Source organism: Strix aluco, chromosome 8 (genome assembly GCF_031877795.1).
Source record: "Strix aluco isolate bStrAlu1 chromosome 8, bStrAlu1.hap1, whole genome shotgun sequence".
Classification (NCBI taxonomy): domain Eukaryota; kingdom Metazoa; phylum Chordata; class Aves; order Strigiformes; family Strigidae; genus Strix; species Strix aluco.
The window spans coordinates 21,741,526-21,768,509 of NC_133938.1; the positions used below are offsets into that span (position 1 = coordinate 21,741,526).

At 36.9% G+C, this 26,984-nt stretch overlaps 3 protein-coding genes across 8 annotated transcripts in view; 1 reads left to right on the forward strand and 2 right to left on the reverse strand.

Annotated features, from left to right (window-relative positions):
• Positions 1–1,531, forward strand: part of TRMT13 (tRNA methyltransferase 13) — a 6,769-nt gene extending 5,238 nt beyond the window's left edge. The window contains exons 10-11 of the mRNA XM_074832602.1: positions 397–811; positions 1,129–1,531. Of these exons, the coding sequence (XP_074688703.1) occupies positions 397–811; positions 1,129–1,324 (611 nt within the window). The 3' untranslated portion in view covers positions 1,325–1,531. The remainder of the gene's footprint in view (positions 1–396; positions 812–1,128) is intronic.
• Positions 760–12,437, reverse strand: LRRC39 (leucine rich repeat containing 39). Of its 4 annotated transcripts, none has more exons than XM_074832612.1 (11): positions 12,192–12,437; positions 11,594–11,639; positions 9,907–9,963; positions 9,205–9,405; positions 8,210–8,315; positions 6,910–7,066; positions 6,242–6,378; positions 4,597–4,742; positions 3,913–4,065; positions 2,685–2,824; positions 760–1,654 (listed from the first exon to the last, which is right to left on the reverse strand). In XM_074832612.1, the coding sequence occupies exons 4-11, from the start codon at positions 9,327–9,329 to the stop codon at positions 1,599–1,601; spliced, it is 1,020 nt and encodes a 339-aa protein (XP_074688713.1). In that variant the 5' UTR covers positions 9,330–9,405; positions 9,907–9,963; positions 11,594–11,639; positions 12,192–12,437; the 3' UTR covers positions 760–1,598. The 4 variants fall into 4 exon arrangements, with proteins under 4 accessions (XP_074688713.1, XP_074688710.1, XP_074688711.1 ...); XM_074832609.1 differs by having other exon boundaries at positions 11,594–11,749; XM_074832610.1 differs by lacking the exon at positions 12,192–12,437 and adding an exon at positions 9,714–9,761 and having other exon boundaries at positions 11,594–12,168.
• Positions 12,438–14,168: 1,731 nt separating this feature from the next.
• On the reverse strand, positions 14,169–26,940 carry DBT (dihydrolipoamide branched chain transacylase E2). 3 transcript variants are annotated; one of them, XM_074832599.1, is made up of 12 exons: positions 26,919–26,940; positions 21,876–21,999; positions 21,638–21,713; positions 21,361–21,462; positions 20,545–20,726; positions 20,054–20,181; positions 19,094–19,337; positions 18,146–18,312; positions 17,056–17,133; positions 15,961–16,152; positions 15,716–15,787; positions 14,169–14,816 (listed from the first exon to the last, which is right to left on the reverse strand). In XM_074832599.1, exons 4-12 carry the CDS (start codon positions 21,378–21,380, stop codon positions 14,649–14,651), a joined length of 1,251 nt encoding a protein of 416 aa, XP_074688700.1. In that variant the 5' UTR covers positions 21,381–21,462; positions 21,638–21,713; positions 21,876–21,999; positions 26,919–26,940; the 3' UTR covers positions 14,169–14,648. The 3 variants fall into 3 exon arrangements, with proteins under 3 accessions (XP_074688700.1, XP_074688698.1, XP_074688699.1); XM_074832597.1 differs by lacking the exons at positions 21,361–21,462; positions 26,919–26,940 and adding exons at positions 22,986–23,050; positions 23,723–26,423; XM_074832598.1 differs by lacking the exons at positions 21,361–21,462; positions 26,919–26,940 and adding an exon at positions 26,439–26,598.
• Positions 26,941–26,984: the final 44 nt, after the last annotated feature.

The window sequence follows — 26,984 nt, forward strand, 5'->3', positions numbered from 1 at the left end:
AAGAAGTGCCTGTACAAATTAAATAGATTGTGTCCTAGATATCAAACTTGCAGAGCAATTACTTGCATGTTTTACAGGGAGGAGATCCTCCTACAATATGCCAGTTTGTTAACCAAAGTATTTCAAATTCACTTGTATAGAACAAATATTCAAGAGGATAAGCCCTTAGTAGCTCCAGAGGTCTCATAATATTCATTTAGCATTTAGGGTTTTCATGTTTTCAAAGCATACTTGTAATTTTTAGTTATCCTTAAAACTGTTTTCTGGCTTACTTTGTGATGTATACTTTTATTCTTCTTTGTGGGAAGTACATTCCCAACCGTGATAGAGCCTGTATAAATAATGGCATGGTGTTCGTTGCTATTTTTTGGAGGGGGTATGTCTGTTCTTTCCTAGATCTTGCTTTGAGATGCTTGGTTGAAAGTTATACAGCTTGCTCTGATGGAGAAAACGAAGAGCCTGCACCAAAACGCTCTAGGACTGACAAGACAGAGGTGGCTTCTAACAATTCTGACGATAATGAAAGCAACAAGGAGGACTGTAAGCCTGTAGCTGGAATTGTTATTGCACTGTGTTGCCATCACAAGTGTGACTGGACACATTATGTAGGCAGAGAGTTCTTTAAATCAGTAGGACTTGGACCAGTAGAATTCCATTATTTTCAGAGAATGAGTAGCTGGGCCACTTGTGGCATGCGAGAAGCTACAACCAAAGCCCCTACAAGTGAAGAAAGTGAAGATCAAACTAACAACACAGAAGGACATGAAGAAACATTCATCAAGACAGAGGGTGGTTCTGATACTTTACAAGGGTACGGTTTTTTTTTTCCTAGCAACTGGACTCCTGCAGAAAAGCAAAATTATATATAGTCGTATATAAAATTCTTTTGGGTCCTCAAAATGACTAATTTTACAGAAACAATTACTAAATTTGTAGAAATAGTCTACTTTAAAAATACAATTTTCATGGATTTACAGTTCAAAATATTTAAACAGTCATGCTAGCCTGAACTGAAATGAACTTACAGTGATTTCAGTAGTTTTTCTAAGCTTAACTACTAATGTTAATCAACAAAACTATTCTTCTGACATGTGTTGTTCATTCTTTTCCTCCTTTTTGTGAAACTAGGATACTTACTGTTGAAGAACGAAAAGAGATAGGTTGCCTTTGTAAACTGTTGATTGATCATGGGCGGATTGAATATTTACAACAACGAGGATACAAGGCTGCACTACAGTATTATACAGAGTCTGCTGTGTCCTTGGAGAATGTCCTGTTGACAGCTGTCCCAAGTCCATCTTTGATGCCAGTGCCAACCACATGACAGGAAATAGATTTGGAATTGGTAGGAAAAAAACCTATGAAATTTATCTGGATTTTTTTAAAAAGCCAATCATTGTTTACAAAAAAACTGTTTTAGTCTTTCCTGTACCCAGGAAGAGGTGTTATATTTCCCAGTTTCACTGGAAGTTACAAATATGCAAACCAGTTCTCATCAGCGGAAAAATAAAATCCTGAAGAATATTTGAAACCTGTTGTATGCATCTTTGCTAGGAGGAAGTATACTTGATATATTCTTCCATTCACAGTTATATTCTTTATTCATTAGCATTTATGACAGGAGAAGGACCAGAAGTACAACTTTCCAGATTTCCTGAAAAAGAATGGGTTAAAATAAGAGAAATCAACATGCTTTATTTTCACTTTGAATTCAGGATAGCTTTATCTTTCCTCTTAAGTTATTTAAGTAGGCCTAGGTACTTTCATCACACCGTGCTGCTAGGGGAATCTGTTAAGGAATAAAACTTATTTGTAAACTGTCATCTTGATATATTTTTGCTAATTTGATTATTAATTCATGAAATATTGGTGAGAAAAAAGCTGGCTTAGCGTTCTAAATCAAGAGTGTTTCAATCATTCATTTTTAAGCCTTCATGATATATAGAATGAAGATCAGACAGAACATTTTATATCTGCAATGAAGTTCTCTCTGCAGGTAACAGCTGCCACATGCACATCTGTTGAAAAGTGCTTTTTTTTGGTCTCTTACTGTAGCCTCTAAGCTGTTACCTTTGAGACTGCTAACAGCACTTTTTTGTCAGAGTGATTTAGAAATGGGATGAAATTGTGGGGGTGTTTTGTTTAGGTCACTGGATTTTTGGTCAGGGAAAGCAAGTTGTGAGAAACATCTGCTTATATCAGGTATTGATACTTCATTGCTAAAAATGTTGTATGTTGCGAACATAGGCTCTCTCCCTTACATCATCCTTTGGTAGTCCCCATCTGGACAACATCTAAAAATAGGGAAGGTTGATCTTCGAGACAAACAGTGCTGGAAGACCTACACTTTGTAACTCTGATTAAAGTGCAAGTACAAGAGACAGTCATCAACTTCCAGTTACCCAGGCTGTAGGTAACTCAGGCTCGTTTATTCCAATGTTCCACAGTTCCAGTGTGTACTTACTAGATATATATGCTGTTCATGTGAAGACCTACTGTGCCAACTCCTGATAAAAGCACCCCTGCCCTCAGTAAAAATCTGTTTACAGGTTTTTGGGAAATGTTATATTTATTAAGATTATTCCTGTTTCATTTGTATATGTATCCTAGCTTCCTTTTATCTGGTTTATCCTCCCCTTCCTCACTGTACTCCAGAGAGATTAGAATTCATAAAAAAGCCATACCTGTTTTTTTGAGTGACTCCTGGATATACATGTGCATGAATTCAATGCCGAACATTTCCTGTTGCTCATCCTCTTCTGCATCCTCGCATGGAGGGAGTGTTACCTCTAACTCCAGTGGATTGTCTCTGAAGTTGACAAATCTGACAGTTCACCAGAAAAGGTTACTCTTGCAGTAGGTTTTGTCCAGAGAGAACAATTCTTTTGAAACTGAATTAAGAGTACTCAAACAGTATTTTGAGCAAAATAAAGTAAGTCTTTTCTTATATTAAACTCACCACTGTATTAGTAGTATTAAGTAAACTCAGCTAAGATGATGCCTTCTAACAGTAGCTGATTGTGGTGGGAGAAAACATTGCAGTCCTCATCATTTTTGGCTTCAGGTTTTAACCCCACTGTCAGCCTTACTGAGCTTCCACAAACAGATGAGCGGATGAGAACAAGAGTACAAATGCCTGCACCCTCCCAACTTTGCAAGGCAATAGCCAGCCCTGTCTCCTTCTGTTCTTCATCCATCCCTGGGCCTATGCTTGTAAATATTTTTTTAAAGAGGTGCTGCTTCTTCCAAAACATCTGAAAACAGGAATTGTCTTACTGGGTTAGACATGATTTATTTAGACTATTTAGTGTTCTTTCTCTCTCTAAAATGGCCAGCATCCAGTAATTCAAATGAAAATGCAAACAACAGGAAAGTTTCTGTTACAGTATACAAAATAATATTTCTAATTCTACCAATTAAAGATTTACATTCTTTTTTTTTTTATTTATTTTCCAAAGCAAGTACAGGAGTATCCTTATACCTAATCGTTTTTATTTAATTCTGAATGCTTGACTTCTCAGTGCTAAAGTTCTACTTTTTGTCATTTTTATCATTGTTACATATTTTTCCTCCTAGCTCTTGGCTTTAGAGAGTGATGTAAAAGGCCAATTAGAAGTGGGCATTTGGACCTTTTTGGAAATGAGAAAATGTACTACAGTCTCCTTTTTCATTTGGGACTGTAACTAGCATAGCTTACTTCTCTAAATGAGTGTGCTACACAAAGCTTTCTTGGCCAGATCCTCAATTGTTGTGAATCTGTGTAATTATGCTGATTTATATGGTATGGTGTTCATCTGTATAACTGTGGACATGCCTTTTCCACTTAGTATCACTCTATGATATACAACTCAAGGGAGGCTTTAAAACTTACCTTCTGGTATTTTTATTTGTATTTCTGCTGCTTTTTCTTACCTCAGATTTGTCATGTCCTTCAGACAAGCTGGAATATCCTTAAGTTTGTTGTTGCTAAGAACAAGAGTACTAAGATTTTTCATATTACCAATGGTTTCTGGCAAAGAGTTTATCTCATTCCTTTGGAGCCATAAAGTGTGGAGATTTTCCATTCTGTAAAATAGGTATTTGCACAATCCATAACGATTTATAAAATTAATCTTATCAATCATTAATATAAAGCAATTGATTCATTTTTACAGCTCCATAAAGGTCTCTCATAAAGAATACAACAATTCTCAAAGGAAACCTCATATCCAAGATAATCACCCAACCTCTGGTCAAGAAATATCACAGAATTATCTAGGTTGGAAAAGACCTTGAAGATCACCTAGTCCAATCATTAACATTGACAGTTCTCAACTCCACCATATCCCTAAGCGCTATGTCAACCTGACTCTTAAACACAGGGATGCTTCCCTGGCAGCCCATTCTGGAAAGAAATACTTCCTAATATCCAGTTGATACTGAATTTATTGTTTATTGAATGGATTATTCCAGCTCATCTAAAATATCACATTACGGCTGATAAATCTCAAGTTTGCAGTGATGTTAACATTAAACTAATCTTTCGAAGTAGGATTTAATAATTAGAGTTTCAATGCAATGGAATTGAGACTAATGTGAGTTTTAAGCTTTAGGTACCTGTCAATTGCATCAGGAAGCTCCTGGAGTTTATTTCCCCCCATATCTAACCATTCTAGATTTGGCATGTTGAGAAGAGCTGAAGGGATGGTAGTAAACTGATTCATGCACAGATCTATGTGTGAAAGCTTCTTTAAATCACTGAGCTGAAAAGAAAGGGAGATTTAATCCAAGTTTGTATAGCTATTCCACTACAGCAGTGGTGTAATAATGTTGACTGAAAAAAAAAGAAACTATTTAGAAACATTATAACACATTTGGGAGCTAGTAAACACAGAATGGTTTCTGACTTACATTAGCTGATATTCCCTAACAATTACAGTTCTGGCCTGGAAGGTAGGTGGGTTTGAAACTGATCAGGTAGAAGAACTTTATCTCCCACCTGGCAGTGAGCGCGCTAACTGCTGAGAAGCTGAATGCCATGACTGCACCACAGATATGTCCCAAGCCTTGAGAACAAATTAAAGATATCATACTCCATGCAATATGCCGGTTTTTGTTAGTCAAATATTTAGATTTTTATGGATCAAATTGCACAGACTGTATTTTAGAGTGAACCTAGGCACCTTCCATGTTGTGAAGTCTACTACTATGGCAAAACATTCTAAAAATTAAACATAGCATCATTCAGTATTGCAACACCTAAGTCATGCCTTCAGGTGCTTTTACAGTGTTCAAGTGGTGCAGAGGTGGTTTATTGCATATCGGGTCCAACTGTCTAAACACTGAATGTCACTCAAGTACATATAACCAAGGCTTCGTGGTGTTCACATCCTCTGGTCTCAATAGGACAGAACTATGTATTTGCTGTGAGCTGTTAATTTAAAAGCTATCACTCTACACCATGTAACCTGTATCCAGATAGATTTTGTAAATTCTGGATTCTGATAAATAGTGTATGTTTTCATTTGAAGATTTGTTGTTAGGTATTACTGTTTAGACTCACTCGATTTTGCAAGGCACTGATTGCTGTCAACTATTGCCACTACTTTTTTTTAAAGAAGTTAAACCAAATAAATACAGTTACATAGTTGTCATCTCTATCTTAGAGACTAATGTTTAGAGATGCAGGTCTCTCATGCTTAGGTCAGTCCAAATTAAGGCTCAATAGTAAGTGAGCAGTTGCTTTTATTCTCTCGTAATTGCTTTCAACATCTCAGAACAACATTCATTGAAGTCTGTGCATAGCCAGTTGTATAAGTCATACAAACCCTTTTCAGAGCTAGCAGCTCTGGTAAAGATGCTTACAGTTGGGTCCAGGCCTAGGGTATGATTCTCAACCATAGAAGGGAACTTCTCTGTGCTAAGGTGTCAGACCCTCAGTGGGGTAAATCAGTGAAGACCTTCAGGCTAAACAAGTTAACATCAAGTGTATCACTGCCCCATGTGCACTACGACATCATTTATCAGGACAAAATAGAGAGTGGCTCCTTCAACTACTGGGGTCTATGTATGTCCTTCTCATGTGGCTCCAGCTGGACTAGTCATAATATTGTTCACATATGTGTGTCTGGAGTAGTTGTGAAATCAGAATATCAAGCCAAATCTGAAAACATGGAGTGCAATGTTTAATGATAATTGGGTTTGAATAAATTAAAAATATGCATTAATCAAAACTAAACAAAACAAAAGAGTCTGTCAAAACCTGAGGAGGAAGATCACAGATACTCCTGTTGACAGCCAGTTCCAATCTTTCCAGACTGATACAGTTACTTATTTCCTTGGGAACAGACTTTATTCTATTGTAACTGAGAAGCAGCTCTTGGAGGCTAGTCAGCTGGCCTGCAGAGAGCACAAATGAGAAATTACAAATGTTCACATTCGTTCTGTTTGAAATAGAGTATTACTTGGTTTGTGTTATCCTTATACTGTTACAAAAGTGCTCTGTGTTCTCACTAGAAAAAGATTCACTGAAATTCAAATAGTAGGACTTCAGGACTCCTTAGTGCAGAACTGCACTTGTGTGCTACAAAAAAACCCTTATGAGCATAGGCTACTCACACTGTGGACTTGGAACATGAAGCCTGTTTTTCAATATCATTTTTCTAGCTGCATTCTTATGTCTAGTACCTGCTGTGCTTACCAGCTTTTTTCTCATGGCGAGTTTTCATAAAGATACGTCTCCTCCATCTGGCCATTTTTTTAAATGTATAAGGAATCCATGGTTTTAAGATCTCGCTGTCAGATTTAAATTGTCTGTTTCCTAACCTCCCAATAGGATTGTTAGACAGGCAAAGTGCAGAAAAATGGCGTGTTTGTGTAAGATTAATTTTCTTAGAAAAGCAGCTTAAAATAAAAGAAAGCACATCTCACCAATTTCTTTAGGTACACTTTCAATTGAGTTCCGGGATAGATCCAGAACAACAAGATTCTGAAATCTTCCAATGAACTGAGGAATTTTCTGCAAGCTAGTTCTATGAAGCTGCCATTCCTGGAGATGGACTAGTTTCAATAAGCACGAAGGTAGTGTCTAAGACAAGAAATATGAACCAGAAAAAATTCAGCTTAGTATACAACAAGAATACAGGCTCAAGCAGAAGTTTTATTTGAAACAGTAACAGTCTTGTGATTCAAAAAAAAAAAAAAGGTGGTAAAAAAAGAAATCTTTCCTTCTTCTCAAGCTACACTGTAATATCCCAATATGAACACCATCAACGTGGGTCATTCTGACCACAGATTTAACCTGCCCACTTTTTGCTCCCAGGATTTAGAGATGTGCACTACTGTCATTGCCTGAAAAGCCTAGAGCTTGCTTTTGTTTCTTTTTTTTTTTTTTTCTGAAAAGCCTAGGGCTTGCTTTTGTTTCTTTTCTTTTTTCTTTTTTTTTTTAAACAAAGCCAATATAACTGAAGATGAAACTGCTCTAAATAGCTTTTTTGCATTTAAATGGTCATCTAAATTGTACTTCCTATTCTCTTAAGAAAAACTGAGCAGCTGAGAGCAGAAGAGATGAGGGATAGAAAAACCACAATGTCTGTATGCTATGAGCTCTGAACGAGGAACACTGGCCTACAGACCACCAGAGTATTGCTGCTGTGGCTGTCACTCTCACTGGCCTCAACATGGTCTAATTCTCATCACTTCATAGCAACTGGCATCTGCATTTCTGAGTGGCTCAGAACAAACAGCTTCCACTCTGTCACTGATTCTACAGTTAGTCGCTTCCCCCTATACATTAGAAACAAGAATAATGGTATTCTGGGAATCTGCTAGCTCATTTTCACTCTTAGAAAGGGAAAGTAAACAACAGTAAGAAATATTTTCACGCACCTAAACACAGAGGGTTTTCACCTTGATACATTTCAGTAGTTCTGGTGTGTTAATGTTAAATGAGGATTTACAAAATTAAACTAATTTGCAGTGTAAATAATTTCTAATTCAGAAAAGCCTTTTGAGCTATATTTTTGCAGAGTAATGCTTAATATTCAGAACTAAAAAAATCAGCTTTCTTTTACACTCTCACAACAGTGTGTCTCAATTCATTGTTAGCAAAGCACACAGTGAGCACTTCATAGATTAAAAATAGTACAACTGTGAGTATAAAGTTGTAAATAGTCATTTTCCAATGCATCAGTCATTCAACCCAAGCCACATTCATTCCTATCTACACTACCTTCCACTCTTCTTCCTCTATCCTTAAAATTGCTCTTCCATCTTCATTAATAACTTTTTCTTTGAGCTTTGCTAAAGCAGCTCTCTCCTCCCAGACAAGTAGTAGCCTACAAGGGAAAGAAGATCTGTCAGCGGTGCAACAATGAATACAGGCAATAATTACTATCCATTCTATTTTCTGGAACAAAGATTAGCATTTTTGGATGTCAAGCAACATTTACTACAACTGGATGCTAAATATACTATCAATTTGAGGGAAGACAAGAACATAAAGTAATGTTTGGATGAGGTAACGTAGCAGTTCTGTTTTACAGGTCTTCAGATTTACAGTCGGAAGACATAACTTCATTCACTTTCATCATGTTGCAGCAGGGCAACAGAATATAAAGTCATGTGGAATTAAGTTCCAAAGCCATTAACTTTGAAGCAGTCTCCTAAAAAGAAAGCCTTCAGTCCCACAAATCTAAGTGCAATCAAACAAGGTCAATCTGCTAGGGGTTCTATTAGCTTGATTTCCAAAGGGGACTTAAACAAGAATTACGAAAGTTAGGCTAGTTCTCTTTCTTTCTGTTTTTATTTTCCATTAGTAACTTTTGAATTTGTTATTCCATTTCAAACACATCTGACAAATTAAGAAGAGTTCCAAAAGTAGAATGCTAAATTTCTTCACATTTCATGAAGCTGCTGGCCAGACAGAAGACCAATGCCTCACTGATAATAAAGTATAACAAATCTCCACTGGTTAGAATATTCACACAGGAGCAGATTTTAATATCTGACTTTAGGGGATTTAGTATTTATCCTAATATTTTTATCACAGAACACATTTCTTGGTTTGACCTGACCATATTGCTATATTCTAACCAGTGGAAACTCTGCTGGAGTAATGACTAAAGAATTAGACTCTGGATGAGTTGGAAAAGACCAGTTATAGTCTTCTGAAATGTAAGATATGGTCTAGCTTTTCACGTACTTAAAGATCTACAATTTACCTACCTTCCTGCAGACCTCTGTCTGAATTCTTTTTCCTTCTGTAATTCTTCATTTATCTTGTGTATTCTCACTTCCCAAAGTGTCTTCACAGCAGTGAACGTTCCAACACAAACTGCAGTTTCAGTCATGATCCTTACATGTTCAGATTCAGTCACAGGAATCTGACTGTGAATTTCAGGCTCAATGCATCAGCATGTGTATCAGCTACCAGACAGGGATAGTGACGTGAAAACTAAAATACTGCAATACCCACTTGATTATATTATTAAATGTAATTAATGCACAGAGCTGACATAATTTCACCAACTGCTTTCTCTTTATAAAAATAGATAATTGCACCCGGTTAAATTTTCTTATAATAGGAAATGGTATTCTTGTAATCTCTCCGCATTCCTAGTCAGTGAACAACTGCTTCTCCCAGTTCCTTCCAATGGCAGGCTGAGTACAGACCATACTAATTAAATGCAGATATGAGCATTCATTCCCTTCCCAGAAAGAAATTAAGCTGTTACCTGCAATTTAAGCGAGTTAAATCCTTGTAGCTGCATCCTGGCAGTTACCTGGTAGAAATACTTGTAACTAAAGGAGTTTTGCACTTTAGAGAAACTGAACTATTGCTGGAAATAAATTAGTATACTTTATTTGCATTCATTTTCTTCATAGTTTAACTCCTTATAAAATATTTTACAGTTAGTAATGCATTACCTTTAAGAAAAGGCTTTTTAAATTCTTCAGATCTCTTTGAATCTTCTTGTAGGCCTGCTGAGTGTCAGGATCCACATTTAAAAAAAAAAAATTCAGCCTGAAATTTTGAACTCATGTATTCCTTAGTAAGATAATTAATACATACTTTCCTGAAGAGGAGCGAAGTAGGATGCTCAGTCAGCCTAATCAGTGCATCCCTCTAAAAAGCATTCTTATTACTGTTATTGGAGTCATTTGAGGAGGTTTGGGTTTTTTTTTTTAAATGAACTGCAGCCGAGATATTGATATGCAGATAAGCTTGGAGGGCTAAACTTCATGCCAACAGCAGTGTACTCTGAGTGCTCCCCTTGAAACTTTTTACTAATACTTGCAGGGACAATTAAGAAAAAAAGTCTTGCATATCCATTCAAACTAAAAAACGAGGGTAACTTTCTTCCAAACAAGCAGCTGGATAACAACAGGAGTGGAATTTCAGGTCTTTTCATACATATATTTCCTCACAATAATTGCTGCCAATCTGTCTTTTAAAGCAATCTTTTCTATCATATTTATTCCATCATAATTTTGTGTGGCATGGATAAGCCACAATTGCTTAGAACATTTTTGTGTTCAAACTGTCAATCATTCTATTTTATGCTTACCATTTCTTTTGCTAACACAGTTATTTGTAAAATCTTATTATACTGAAATCACTTAATTAAAAATGTATAGACAAATAACACAGAATGTAAATTGTCAGGATTGCTTCCTGTTGTAAAGACAGCATAAAAATAAAATTGTAATGCTTGAATAAAGAAGAATCTGGTCCAATACGTTAATATTAAGGATCCTTAACTGTTCTCTGTTTGTTAAGGAAGAGTAGCAGGATTTGACAGGTGACACAAATGGCAACCACAGTGTAGCACAATGCAGTCTGGCATTTAGGTTCCTAAAGAGGAATTTTTTCCTGTAAAGAGAGGATTGTTTCTTCTTTCCCTCCCCCACATAAATGTGATCATGTTTATGAGTTTGAAGCGTTAACTTCTCTTTCAGTGGTCTTCATAGTAATTACCTTTCCCATTCCTCATCCCAATATGCAACAGTAATGACGTTTTGAGGTTTTTTGCTCTGATGAGTGGTTACAATTTAAATTGCCTTATTTTCCAGGATTAAACTTCTACTGAGATTAAGTGATCTACCTGATCTACCATTTCTTGTTGTTTAGAGACATTTTTTGAACTATTAGCCTTTTTAGGTAGAAAACTTAGAAATCTTTTCATATAAATTGTGTGGAAAAGATGCATTTGTTAATACTTGTACTACTAAAACCAGTACTAGACTACACAGTCAAATCAGTACTTATTTTTAGCAAAGCATACGTTGGGCAACTCTCTTGTGCTGTGGAAAGCATATTATTCAATAAACATTGCTTTAGAACCATGAATTATGAAACAGTGTCTAAGTATATGACTTTGTTTTCAAGGAGATTTAATTATATAATAACAGAACTACCATCAAAAGCTTCTTGTTCTTAGATCTTATTATTTGCCAGGAAAATAAAAACCATAATGATCATGCCCTCATGGCCAAAATTTACAAGTGAATTCCTAAAGTGTGGCTGTAAAACAACTGCAAATTTACTCCCAAGTAATCAGATCTCCCAATAACTTCACTTCCAAGCATCTGAAAGAGTTTAACAACAACTTACCTCAATTATTTGGTATTTTCAATGGTCTTCTGTGGCTCATTGCTTTCTGGGCAGGAGCAGAGATAAATTACGAATCTTGTCTGTACTACCGAAACCATTTAGAACTCTCACTCAGACTCCAATGCAATGTCAGTCTAGTTCTAATTTTAACCTAAGCTGAGAATAGAAGGTATCACATGAGGCACTTCTGTAAAACCCCTAAGCATTTACCATTCTTAATGTCCTCCCAGTCTGCTGCACGTGACTGGACTCCCATAAACTCCTGGATTCTCATTAACAAAAGCTACAAATTGCGAACAAAAGAACAAAGGAGTGCTTGGTATGCTCCACAATGAAAAATAAACTAGTTTTGAATTCAAAATTACAATTACTTGCTTTACTCTAGTAATGATTCTCTGCAAGATAACTGAGCTTCAAAGTGCTATTAAACAGCAACATTGGCTAACTAGACTAGAAAAAGTATTACATCACTAAGTATTTTACTCATTACTTTTGCCCATGCAGAAGAATTCTCTTGTTAAAGGATTTTAGTGCAAATTATCAAAGTCCAGACAGAAAAGTAATCTTTACCAGGATGTGCAGAGGGGTTATTACTCACCCCTTTTCATGCTTCCAGTCAAGAAATATTTTTAACATTCTATTTCTTCAAAGAGCCCTTGGAGAAGATAAAAGGAGAACAACTCTGTCAGAATCTTTTTCTTCAACCAAGTGGAGAGACAGCAATAATAACAGGTCACTATTTGAGGTAGAACCCATAAAATGGGGTACTTCTAACCAATTCTTGCACTGAAGTATAAAACGTGAAGAAGAAATTTTAAAAATATCATTCATTTGGTTATAACCCTCTTTCAGTAGAAATAATTCTTCATTAGCCTTAGATTCTAGCATTACCACCTAGAATTTGTAACCAAAAAAACCACTCTCCACTCCATGACCAACTAAATACCTGAACACCAACTCTTACTTAAAAATAACTGCTTTAGCTTTCAATCTTCTGAGCTCTTTTTTTTTTTTTAAGTTATGCAAAAGCAAAAATCTAACATGTTCTTTGACATAGGTATTTCTTCTTTCAGTTTTGCTATAGATTCAATCTATACCAGTTTTGGTATAGATTCAATCCCCACAGTAAGATTTTTTTCTTGATCTAAAGAAGTCATAATGAAAAACCTAACTAGTTAATTTCCTTCTCCTTAAAACAGACAGATATGAGAGCTAGGGCAAAAAAATAACCTTCCCTTTTATTGGAGTTTTGGGAGACAAAGAAATTTCAGTATCCTTGTATAAGCAAAATTATTCTGTCTCAAATATTTCAAAATCACTTTATTGCTTTCCATTATACACTTATAGTTCCTCAATTTATTTTCTCCATGTTCATCAGATTAAAAAATGTTCTATTCAGACTAGGCCCTTACCACAACAATATACTTGTAGGAAAGTAGCCATTAGGCTGTAGTCTTGAGTGTGGTAGGTTCTTTAAGATAAGAAGAAACAGAAGTTTGAGTCACCTGTACAGGACTGCCTGCATAAAATTCATAAATAAAAACAATATTACTACAATTCTTTGTGGCTTTAATTTTTTTTATTAGGAATAAATAAATCTGATATAAATGAAATGGGTGATAAGCACGATATATTAGTCAAACTTTGCAAGAAATGACCTATATATAAAAGACCCTTATACCACAATAGAAATATAAATAGCACCTTACATGTGTGCTCCCATGCTCCCTCCCCTACATTACCAGCTTTCCTCTTGCTCAGTCTCAGCATCAAGGATAGCAGAGATTCTAGCTCTGGTAGCTTGCGTCTTGCATCTTCACAGCTAAACGCAATAGACAATTTTGGAGAATGCTCCTGTAGAGGCAGTTTTTGATATATCTGAAGAAAGGAGAAAATGTCCATTTTGTGCCTCACAAATTAAGGCCATGTAACTGTCTTTTCTTGTGTCTGTTTACAACTTATGTTTCTAGAAGGTATTTATATCCAACAGTTTTCTTCATATCTCCTGCTAAGTAACCACTGCAGTCATCATCTGTTTAGTTTACCTTCAAGGCACGTAACTGTTGTCTGTTCTGAAGGCATTAACTTGAACTTACTATGTGCCTTGTATCTGAGTTTAAAAAGTCCTTATCTCACATAGTATTTTTTAGATGTTAATTCTTTGTTGTATTTGATTAATCTGTCAAATTCTAGTATCTGACCATCAATAATACAGTGCAAGCTTTTAGAAGACGTTCTGCTTACTGTCAGGCTTACGTAATGACGGAATAACAAATTAGATCCTCCTTTTTTTTTTTTTTTAACCAGACAGATGCTTTCTGTAAGAAACAAAAATAACTAGAGAGTATTTAAGGACTGCAACTACTTCCAGCCTATAAAAATACAGGACATTTTAGAGAGTATTAAGGCCCTGATAGTTAGCAATAAATGTTATCAGTAAGCATTTGAATAAATATGGCCTCTTCATTTATAATTTGACAAAGAGTAGCTGTGCAAGTAATTGCCAGGAAAAAGTGGACTAGCAAAAGACTTGAGAGGTTTACTCAGTTAAACAACAAAAAGCTCTCTGGACATCTTACAGCAGAAGCATAAAAGTCATTTTATTTGTATATGATTTTTTGCATAACTTCTTTTGGGAATTTGGATATTATTTGTTAAAATAAATTTACGTGTCCAACAAGGAAGAACTATGAGTATTTCCCTTCAAAACAGGTTAATCAGATTATAAATACCGCAGATGTAGATCAGTGTCATTCAGTCACACCAGCCTCACATCCATACGTATTATAAAAGGCAAGATAAAGACATTCCATCACCGTATTTGAAAGTCGTGCCATGACCTATTAAGTTTGACAGTCTGCTGTAGAAGAACTTACAGCACTACTAATTAAAAGAATAACTAACTGATAGACTGATACCAGCTGTTGAGAACTTTTAACCACATAAAATTATTACATAATGTGAGTAGCAAAGGGCACGTGCTAGTGGAGCCAGCTTTTGTAATTATTCAGTCTAATCCACAAAGTTTAAAGGCATATTCTAGCCATGGTTTCCTTTATTTAAGGTCTAGCAGCATCGAAGCAGGATTCTCCAAGTAAGATTTCCACAAGTTAGAAAACCGGGCCATTGTAGCTCCATCAATGATGCGGTGATCAGCTGACCAACTCACATTCATTATCTGTGCTTTAAATACTTCACCTTTTCCATTAAACCGAGGAAGAACCTAAAAATCAGCCAAAGAGAAAAAAATATAAATATTAAATACTTAATTAACAAATCTATATTTTTAATTGTTAATTTGTTAATCTAAATATAAACATTTTGCTAAATTAGACAGCAGTAGTGCTGTTCAAAAAACAAAGACCTTCCCATTATTGTTTGTGCTGTGGGTTAGAATATATCGCAAACCTACATAATAAGCAGTTATATCCTGTTTCCACCATCATGGAAACACTGAAGTAATGAAAACCTTTCTTGACTCAAAAGTTCTTCCTGAATAGTTTATTGCACTGTTAGTGCTCCAAGTGATGGTTTCCTTAAAGCATCCCCTAAACAAAAGGTGTATAGGAAGAACGTAGAAAAAATATTTTAAATTAATACTAATTTCATTTCTAGCATTGATTTCAAATGTCTACATTAAAGAATTAAAGCCTGAAAGTCAGAAAATGTGAAACTGCCTTCACCATACAGCTCTATGGATTTAGCTATCTGGCTCGAAATTAAACTTCATTATCAGAATACTTTTTTAGTCTCAAGTTTTCTCCTTGATGATTAGCAAAAATGCTATTGCCGTATTGCAAAACTTGTAAAAATAAATTTATGTTGTTTCTTAATAACTAGAAGGCTAAGTATAGATGCGAGTGAAATATAATAGGATTCTAGAAAACAAATCTGAACCTTTGGCATAAGAGACTTCTATTTAAACATTGGGTGTCTCTGCACAGTCATTTAAAAACATCACAAAACTTTTCAATCGCAAGCTATGCAGTTTCTGTAACATAAAAAGGAAATGTTTATATAAGGAAAACAAAATAAAGGGACACTCCACATTTCATTTTCATTACAGATGACCTTAGTTAGCTGGAGTTAAACACTCACATCACAGAGATAAAGTTAATATACCTGTATCTTTCCAAGTGCTCCAATAGCTACTTCAGGAGGTAGTATCACTGGTTTGGTGTAAGTGCCACCAATCTAGAAAATAAAAAGCTGGGGATATTAGTTAAGGAATAATTTATTTATGCTTTTCTAAAGCAGACTGCCTCTTGCATTAATTGCTACAGGTTTTGTACATTGCATATCAAACTTTAAGGTATTCATTTCAGAAGCAGTTTTCAGATGTAAGTTCTCATTTTTCCTGTACTTACTGTGCCAATATTTGAAAGGGTGAATGTTCCCCCAGTGAGGTCATTTGTTCCCAGCTGGCCTGCAGAGCCCAAGGCCTGTAGGCGATTTAATTCAGAAGCAATCTCGAACACACTACAGACTTGAACATTTTTCACATTTGGAACAATCAAACCTTGCTCTGTGTCCATAGCAACTCCAATGTTGTGCGAAGCCTGCAACAAGACATTAACATAAGCAGTCAACATAAAATGTATTTTACATAAAAAAAGCCCTTGAATAATGTCTTCTTTATATATCTTTTTAACCTAGAAAGTGCTGTCTGTAGCAAGTGACTCCTCTATACAACTTTGAGGGAAGAAGCGGATATAAATTTTTAAATATTAGCTTTCCACATCTACAAAGTGCAAATTCATTTTGGCAATTTCACATCCAGGAAACACAAAATCCAGGAATCAATTTTACACTGAAAATATTTCACTTTAGAATGATTATATGGGTAACAAAACACAACTAGTAGATTTTAAAGAGAACACTAGAATTAAAAAAAAAGGAAACTGAGTTGACTTTCATTTGCTAGAAGGAATGTAGACTGATTCATCTGAGATATTGATAAAACAGCACAAAAGGAGTTCATACTGCAAAGAAGCATGTACACATCACTTAATACACACTCACTGCCCAGAAGTATCAATCCAGCACCTTGTATGAAAATTAAATAGTTTTTATCAAAACTGAGTTTAAAATATCACTTTAATACATAAGGGTTGAGTGTTGGAACAGTGGAATCACTGTGCCATTACTAAAAAATTACTGTATTAGATTTTAATGTTCTTGTTTTAAATGCTTGGCCCATCTTCAGGAGAAAAATAGGAAACCACCATACTAATATGCATTTTTGAGGCAAGCCTGAATAAACAAAGTGACTCTCATTAAACAAACTACTGAAATAAGATCAATAATGAATCAAATCCAACCTTAGAATCTGGACACACAAATTATTTTCCAGCACAACACCATAATTCTGGTTCTTACAATTAGCTCAGACATTCTGAAAATCCCTTGTTAGCTGTTAGTTTAGGTTTTCTGCTCGCAACTTTTATCAGTAGTTTACAAACCTTGTATGTGACATTTTGACAGCTTTCATCCAAAGAAGCATTAAGAATGGGATACTGCAATAATCCCAGAGAGGCTGCCTGTTAAATATAAAAGAAAAAAAAAAAAAAAAGAGATAGATTTTTGTATTTTATAACCAGAGAGCTGCATGGAAAGGAAGGAACAGTGGGAGACAATTTAGATTAATAACAGTATGGACTTCCTCAGTGCAACCAAACTTGGCTTAAACTCTCCAAACCTGTCTGTTGATATTCTGTCATTATTAGGATAGCAGAAGAAAAAGACAACTTACAAAATCTAAATATACATCAGACATTAAAAAGTGATAACCCCTTTCCCAAGTAGAACTGTAGTTGAATCTGCATTTGTTATTTCTGTTCCACAATTCAAATCAAATATCCCAAGACAGAAGTGATGAGATTCAGCAGTAGTGTCATTCTCAGCTCTCCACTTAGATGAGTTATTTCAAGGAAGTAATATTAATTCCCACTAAGGAGAGTGAGCAGAATAAGTGCTTACTTAGCACTCTAACTGAAACAGCATTACGAGAAGTTTCAGACTAAGCTATGCACTCAATGGATAGCTTAGGCAGTGCACCAGCCTTCACTGATGCCAACAGCTGGAAATGGAACCATGGCAACTAAATGAGTGCAAGTGCTTAGTCTTCTGAACAACAGAAGAGACATAATGATTCACCTGAGAGGTTCATTACCAGCAAAAATATAATAACAATAATAATGATGCATTTCACATGAGGTTCATTTTGATGGAGCTCATAAAAAATACTGACAGTTTCCAAAATTTGTTTTGTGTAATTCAAACATGTAGTGATGCTTCCCTCCATAAAGAATAGTGCTTTATCTGCACTAACCTTTCCTATTAATATTCCAAAAATTTTCCATGATATGATACAACCCTAACTACAACTCCAACAATAAATTAATAAATGGTTCAATAAACAAGTTGAGACTTTTCTTGTGACCTGTAATTATTCAGGCGACAGAGAGGTGCTTCAAACTTAGAACAATCATTGACCAGATTTTGGCAAATTCTGCATAAGTACTCCATACAGTGCTCTGCTGCACATCTCACCTTTATGAAGAAAGGCATAAAGGAAAGCTTAACTCCGCGAATCTGTGCTAGAGGTTTCAGCTCTTCTCGCAACTGAACAAGCTGAGTCAAATCAATCTCATCACAATAACCAAAATGAGGTATCTTCAGGGCTGCACTCATAGTCTTTACCATTGCCTTGTGAAAACCTGGAAAATATTCACTGTTTTCTTAGACGAACAAAACGAGCTTCTGGGAAGTTATGGTGAAATTTCAATTATTTGTTTTCATTAAACAAATTACAAAACTGAAAAAAACAAACCAAAACAAAACCCAACCACAACAAGAAAAGGACAGGGTAAAGCTCACTTTAGGATCAACAGTTATTCAGCACATGCAACTAAATCTTTACGATTGTAATATTTCAGATTATATTACTGCATATCTCTCCTATGTATGTATGTATTTGAAATCATAATACAGTAATCTGCACAACTCTTTCCAGCCTCTCCAAGTAAACATTGCCAAAAGCAAAACCCTTTTATCTTCCTCTTTTAATGTGATTTTTCTTACCTTAGTGGTTTTGTTGCACTTTTCTCCAGAACAAGTGTGAATGCTGAAGTACGCTATTATTAAGCACTGATAAACCCTTAAATTCACTGCATTTTACCACTAATTGAATAATGAGTCATGCTGTGACAGATTCACGTTTCAGAATTCCCACCTGTCTTAGCATACATTTGAAGAAACACAGATTAGAAATGAGCAAATGCAACTTGCAGCCCAACTCCATCCAACCAAAACATGGCCAATTATTTCATAAAATAATTTCATGCAACACCTTCTTACAGAGCATGTTTTCCTACTGCTCGTTTGTATGACAATAACATGAAGCACACTGCCTTCAAAAGGAACCAACTGTTCACTGAGTAACAATTACCGGTAGTCTACTGTGAACATGGTCTCAAGATTTTCTATTTCATAATTTACCTGTTATAGGTTCAGTTTTATCTTTTCCTGAAAATACAAGGGGTCTGGAAACAGGTAGAGGAATTTTGCGTGCTTTGTCCTTTGGAGCAGCTGGCATAGTCTCTGATTTTGGCAAAGGTGGGATAATTTCACCCTTCGGTGATGGAGGTAAAATAGCTCCTGTTTGTTTGGCCAAGTAATTGAGTATGTCCTCTTTAAGGATTCTGTTATCTTTGCCTGTTCCAACAACTTCACTCAATTTAATCTGAAAAGTACATAACAAGCTATGACACTTTTGTTTTACAGCAATATAAAAATACCCTACATTGTGAGCTACAGTTAAAAAATATTCTAGTTATTGATCTAACATAACTACAGTTTTCTTTCCCTTTCTAACATACTTTTAGGAGGAACTATGAATACTACTTACCTCTTAATTAACTCACAAGATCAAAAGTGAAATATTAAATTTGAGGAAAGCTACTTGTCACTTAATTTACTCCACTTGTTTTATTTTTGTCCTAAAAATGCACCACAAGCTTTCAGAACCAATGGAATATTTACAGATTTACGGGCAAAAAGAATTAGAAAAGCACCTAGTACATCCTCTGCCCTAATACAAATCTGAAAAACAGAGCAAGGTAGCTAAAGCCGAGATTCCATTTTTCCTTCCTCTGTTCCAGGAATCTGTTCTGATACTTTATTATCTTTATTCTAAAAAGGTTTGTTTAATTTCCAGCCTAAAGTATCCTAGCTGCATTTTAAGCCCAGTAATTCTTTTCCTATCCACCATAATCATCAGAAAGCACAATTCTTTACAATAGTTTTTACACATTTGAAATGTATTTGAAAACAAGTCATTTCTCACTGCACTTTCCTCTAGATCTCCTAGTTCCTAGTTTCCTCTGTGTTCTCCTAGTCAGTCAAACTGCTATATAAAAGATGGATAAAATGCAGCAGGACCTGATTCAGCAAACTTACATTGTTCTCCATGGCCAGACGACGAACTGCAGGGGTTGCTAATGTTTTGTGACCTTTTATCTCTTGGTGAGTGTGCTCTTCATGAGACATAGGAGGTGTTTCAACAACATCTTCTTCTGGGGCAACACCTGCAAACAAAAAGAAAAATTTTAACTTTACTACATTATATGCATTTGTTAAATTCCAACCTCAACCCCTCTGTGATTGTGACAGCTGACCTTTTTAACATTTTCTTTGAGCTACTGTGGATGGGAACATAGCATGCTAAAGGCTGCTGCTTAGCTAAATTTTCAATAGGAAATGTCTGGCTCTTGAGATTTTAAATCCTAGTAAAATATCACAGCTTGTTCTACTTAGTTTTCTTGATTCTATAAAGGGGAAAAAAAAACGGGTTTAAGATTTTCAGTGGGGAAAAGTAAACTCCTCTGTCACTCATGGTTTTATGACAACAAACATAAAATATGCAAGAGAAAAAAAATGGCTTATATTACCTTTTGAAGCATCAATTTCAATGTCCACTAATGGTTTTCCAACATAAGCAATTTCATCTAAATTGTAATGGAGTTTCCTAATGATGCCATCATAACGACTAGTAATAGTAACAGAAGCTTTATCACTTTGTACTTCACAGATGCTATCAAACTGAGAGACACTATCACCTTCTTTTATATACCTAAGAGAAAAGACACAGGCCAGTATAAAACATATTAAGTGTAAAAATCTGTACTGTGTATTCTTTTGATAAATTCAGTTATGTACATCCCCACAACATGAAAATGCATTCCAGATAAGAAGACAAATGCTACATAATGGATATATTTTCTCTATACCTTTTGCCTGACTGCTGCAGAACCCTTTTTTTGCATGAAATGACACAATGATTTAGAATATCATCACACATATATTTTAACTATTAGTTTAGTAAAACAGAGTTTTCTTGACATCTTATAAGGCAACTAAGAATAAGAAAGGTTCAGGCTAAGCTGGGCTCAAAGGAAGTTCTTAGTTCCAAATTGCCAGGATCAGTACACGATCAGTTCAGAAAAGAAACTCCAAGTGGGAAACACTGTCTTCCATGCAAAGAGAGGTATCTGTACAAAGAACAGGGCATTTCAGCACTGCCTTCCTTCACTGTACATTTTGATTTTGCTTAATCCATTCATCACTGGCTTTTTACAAACAATTTAAATGTTCAAATCTGTTACTAAAGTCAATAGAGAAAGGGTATAGGATAAAATTATGTGGATTCTCCAGACTAGTCATTTGTTTCTAAAGTTCAGCCTAAGTAAGTATAATAAAAGACAGACCTCTTGCACTCTAAACACATTAATCACTGAAGGAAAGCCTATATACCGGTGCAGTTAGGGCATCACATTCCTTCCACCTTTTCCACTCCCAAATAAACCAGACTGCAAATAAACAAAATGTAAAGCTCAGTACATACAAGGTTTTAAAATGTGGAAAATGAAACTTGAAAAACTTTACTAGTAACCCAGAAAACATATTCTCAGATATATAATTGATAAAACAGTTACTAAACTACTTGCTGATTTCTTAGTATATTTCCAAGAAAGTAGAGCTTACCATTCTTTTACAGTCACCTCTGTAATCCCTTCTCCAATGTCAGAAAGCTTAAACTGGACAATTTGGCCACATGAAACTTAAAACAAACAATAAGGAAATACAGCATGTTTAATATTAAATATATCGGACAGAAAAATCTGAATGCTTCAAAAATAGTCGACAAACCCATCATATATAAACTGCTAACATTACACTCATAAAATAGCAAAATAAATTATTTTATTATGAAAAAGATTACCAGCAGATGTTCTGAATAATCGCTGTTGATGACTAAACTTGAAGGCAGATTTGTCAAACACGCACACATATTTTGATTTGATAAAGCGAATGCTGCTGCACGATCTAACACGGTGAATGCAAACCTGGGGGAGAAAAGTCTCAAGTGTTAATATAATGGACTGAGGAATGTAGAGCTCATTTAATATTCATGATGCAACAGCAATACTAAAAGAGTTTAATTCTATTTTATATGAGAGAAGTTCTTACAGAAGCACAATTATACTGAATATATACTGAATGTACAATAACCATTAAATTAGCATAAGCTTTGCCAGGTCTTTAACTTCTTTCACTAACACAACATATGGGGACATCAAAGCCACAATAACAGAACCAATTAACAAAAATCATTACAAGACCTGGTAAGAGATTCATACTTGCTATTGTTTCTCTAAGCAATTAGTTTAATCAGGACACACACACAAAAAGCCTACATAATATCAACTACATCAGCCATCTGAAATGTTCTTGTCCAGAACAGATGCTGGAAGGGTCCCTAGACTTCAGGAAAAATAGGCATATTTTTCTTTGTCAGTTCTTATTCCAATCAAAGGTTGATCAGAAGTACTAATTGGAAAGGAAATTCACACCAGAGGGCACTGACAATTGCCCTGTTATTTCTGTTAGTACACAGGAGACAATCACCACCTCCAAGTAAATATCATTTCACATCAACTTTAATGACACCTTTTAAGAACTGGGCATGAGATGATTTTCTTTCATGCTTATGTTTATATTTATCCAGAAATCAACTTAAAGGGTCAACAGAATTTTCTAAAAGGTTCTTCAGAGAAAACCTTATGCTTTAAAGCATCATGTAATCAGTCATGATTTTGGTCCAAAGCAAAGCCAGTAGCACTTGCATTGACATAAATAAGCATTTTATCATTAATCTCAACAGAAGTTAGTCCAGACCCTTTCTTATTTAGTAAGATTTATTAAATCTAATGTAATTCTGGTGTTATGTTGTCTTAGAGTGCTGTAAAATTAATAAAAATAACAATTTATCTGTAGATACTATCTCTAATTAATTTAGAGATACGAAAAAAATTCAGGTGCTACAATGTACCTCAAGTAGCTCAAAACTGTAAAATTTAGAAATTATCTTCTTAGAGGAGCCAGAAAACAGCACACCTGCATGGGAAAGGTCATTTTAACTTCTTTTTTAAAAAATCCTTTCAATAATTACAGAATATATGAAACTTCCTGATTGCCCTCCCCACCCCCCCCCAAACTGTTCAACTATTTGATTTTATATTACACCTTTAAAAAGTAATTATTCAGAAAACTGTAAAATTCTGAACTGACGATGTACACATTCTCTGTATTATTTAATCTAGTATTGCAAGTTATATTTAATATCACCTTTCTTTTAGGAACAAATATTTATACAATACAATCTATGGGAAAGGACACAACAAAGTTACATTGAGTTACTTTTCAGCTGCCTGCTACTAAAGATTGTATCTACTGATCTAGAATAAGTATTTTTCTAATTCCTATAATGACAGTAAATCCTTTTCATTAGTCCTCCATTTTTTCCTATTAAAAAAATCAAGTAAAATCGTAACTTTAAGCTATGACAAATCTTATTTTACGAACCCATTTAAAATTCTTATTCAGTTACAAAACTGGCATATAATGTACATCTTCACAAGCCTATTTTATCCTGTTTTTAATTCTGTTTTTCTTCCCACTTGAGTCCACAGTTACTTTTTTCTGTCCAACAAGATCTTTTTGTCCCAAATTTACAATAAAACTCTTTTCTCTTTATACGACCCTACATGAAAAACACTGAATATTTACCTGTGAAGATGATCACAAGTAGCACATCAAATCTCTGAACTATTTCTAAATGTGAAGTTGCATATTGCTTTCCATGTGTTTTTAACATTTGGTAACCAATGCAGGTAGTGATTTAGTAATGTCACTGCCAAAATAACAGACTGGTTTTGTTACAGAAGAGTTTCAGTGCTGTTTCAAATTATATTTGTAGGAATAATTCAAAACTACTGCATTTTTTAAAAATGGAATCTTTTTGGTTTGCAGTTTCGCACATTCTCTACAAAAAAGTTGGTGTGCTAGTATGTTAAAGCAATAGCACAGTTCCAAATCCGTTCATAGAACAAGGGGGAAAATTAAAATTCATGAAATAAAGGCTCTGTGCTTATTAATTGCAGTATTTAATCACCATAATACTATTTTCTGTATAATGAAAAATAAGGAAATAACAAAAGCATATAAAAGATAAAATTAGTTCTCTACGTATCTCAATGTCTGGAAAAATATAGTAATAAAAAACCCAACAAGCACAGTACTAGCAGCTATGTTTATGTCACCACTATTACACTATATGACAATTTAAAAGCAATAATGCCAGAGTGAGATAACACTTTTCCTGTGCAAGTCTTCAAAGTGCAGAGTTAGCATGGGGAGAAGAAACTGGGGACTCACTCCAGTCTCTCACTGATACCTGGTTGACTAAGACTTGTGGTTTGAACCAAGACAGCATGGGAGCTGTATGCTACTTGGGGGAGAACTGCCTTGCCCCTGTTTAGTTCAGTTTTGGTTGTTCCCTTAAAAGAAGCCAGCTGTGCTTTTCTAAATCAATACTGATCCTAAAAATCTACCATTAGCCTCAGAACGAAATGTTTTTATGCAACCTGCAGGCAACTGATTACCTGATGAAGCAACACTGAATTCCAAAGCCAAATTGAATAGTTTGTGCTCAAAGGCAATGACTTCTCATTAAAGGATACTCCTCTATACAATTCTTTTGACTTGCTGTCACATCGAGTCATTTTAATGAACATTTACTCACATTGGATTTGTTTTGCATACATATTCTATACCTCCAAGTATAGAGCTACCTATATACTAACTAAACCAATGTCCTTGGTCGCACGTTTCAGTCAGACATTATTCCTCATTCCTCAGTCAGACATTATTCCTCACCATATTATAGTGTCTCAGTAACTGTTATTTCCCTGCTACTTAACACAATGACCCCCAGGCTCCTTTCTTTTCTTCTTCACAACTTACAGCCCCCATGGACAACCAACATTACTTTGTCCTTCATCTTGCTAGCCAAAATGTTTGCAAAGGCATTGAGAATATTAAAACAAAGCCATTTAATATTATAATAACCATATTATTTCTTGGATCTTATCACTGTTTCACAGTAGATGGTCACAAGAAGAATTAGTATCTAGCAAAATTCAAAACCTGCTTGCAGGCAACACACACTATAAATAGCCAATTCTATAGTTCAGCATGCACATAGATAAGAAGAGCATTTTCATCTTATCAGAATCTCCCTCTGGATTTAAGAGTAGATGGTTTGGTTAAAGAGAGAACTAAAAAGAAGCTGCTGTTTTCAATATTCTTAATTAGTGAAAAATTACTTGTATGTAGCCTAAAGTTAGGCAATTACAAAAGCATCACTGAAAAAATGCCTCACTACTGTGCTTTCAAAATACAACATGAATTATTATTAAGAGCAAAAATAATAATAGAAACTAGAACTGATCCTTAATTTTGTTTTCACTTGGACTATCTTACAAAAAGATGTTTCTTTTCCCTGACATTCCACAAAACAGCAGTCACAGAACTGGAAACCAACACTCTTCACTACAGCGGGAAGACTATAATACAAGGCAGGAGAAAGCATAAAGTCTTAATGGTGGCATCTGTTTATAAGATTGCAGGTGTCCTAACAGGCAACCAACTAGATTCGCTTCTTGAAGCGTGATAAGGTATCTCAACTACTTAATTAACAAATGTCAAGGTTCCTGGGATTCAAAGAAATACGCTTCCTCTTTCTGTGTTTACTACGTAACTACACCGTCTGTGCAGACACGGTATGCAAAGGGGCTGCTGCCCGGGCGGAGGAGCGGGGATGGCACCGTAACGCACAGCGATGCTGTGAGCCAGGCGGCTAAGAAGTAAGAGAAGAGAGGAGAAGGATGCCAGCGGCTTATGACAGGAGGCACTCGCTTCCTTCACAGGAAACATGGGCAGGGGGAAGACACTGCGGGGGCAGCAGCGTGGGGCGGAGGAGGTCTGTCTGGGGGCCCCTGGGGAGCGAGGCCACCCTGAGCCCCGGGGAGCAGCGGGCGGGCTCCGCCGGCACGGCGGCAGCACGGGACGTGCGGGGCCGGGCCCCGTCGGTTGCCCGGCTGCGGGACACACGGTCACCGGCGCCGCGGGGTAGCGCTGCCGGCCCGGAGGCGCGGCTGAGGCAGCCGGGCGGGCTGAGGGGAGGCGGAGAGGGCAGCTCGGGCACGGCCCGCCCGCAGGCGCGGGGAAGGCGGCGGCCGGCAGGGCTGAGGGGAGGCGGCAAGTCCGCGAGCGTGTCCTGCCCGCGCCGAGGGTCCGCCGCGCGGTGCGCGCTCGCTCCCGGCTGGAAGGAAGCAACAGGGCTCCAGGATACCGCCGCCGCCGCGAGGGTGCCGCGCGTTATCCGCCCCCTCCCCGGCTAACCGGGAGCGCCACCCCCCGCAGGGTCCCCGGCTCCCCTTACCAGGCGCCCCGCGACTCGGCAGCTGCTCCTCAGAGCGGTCACAGCCGCCATCTTACTCCGGGAAGAGGCAGCGCCCCCGCCCCGCACACCTCCCACCCGCCAGCCAACCGCAGGGCAGCCGCGCCCACCGCAGCCAACCAGGCGGCGGGCGGCAGCCCTGGGCCGGAGCCAGGAGGGGAGCGGCGGCGGTAGCGGCAGCGGGGCCGGCAGCGGCGGCGGGGGGAGGTAGCGGCGAGCCGGGGCCGGCCGCCGCCCGGGGAGCGCAGGCGGCGCCTGGGAGCCGCCACACGCCCACGGGAAGTAACGGGAGGGCGTCGCCTGTCCTGAGCACCGCCCGGGGGTCCCAGCAGCAAAGGCGGTGGCGGAGGGAGCGCGGCCGCGCTTGGCCGAAGCGGCGTGAAGGGCAGCGCGAAGGGCCCGGCCCTTCCCCGTATAGCGGTAATAAAGTCCCGAGTGCGACTGCCAGGCCAACACGCGTACGTCTCTCCGTGCTTCCTTTAGCGATCCCGGTTCTAGGAAGAACTACTCGCTCGTAACCGTGACGGC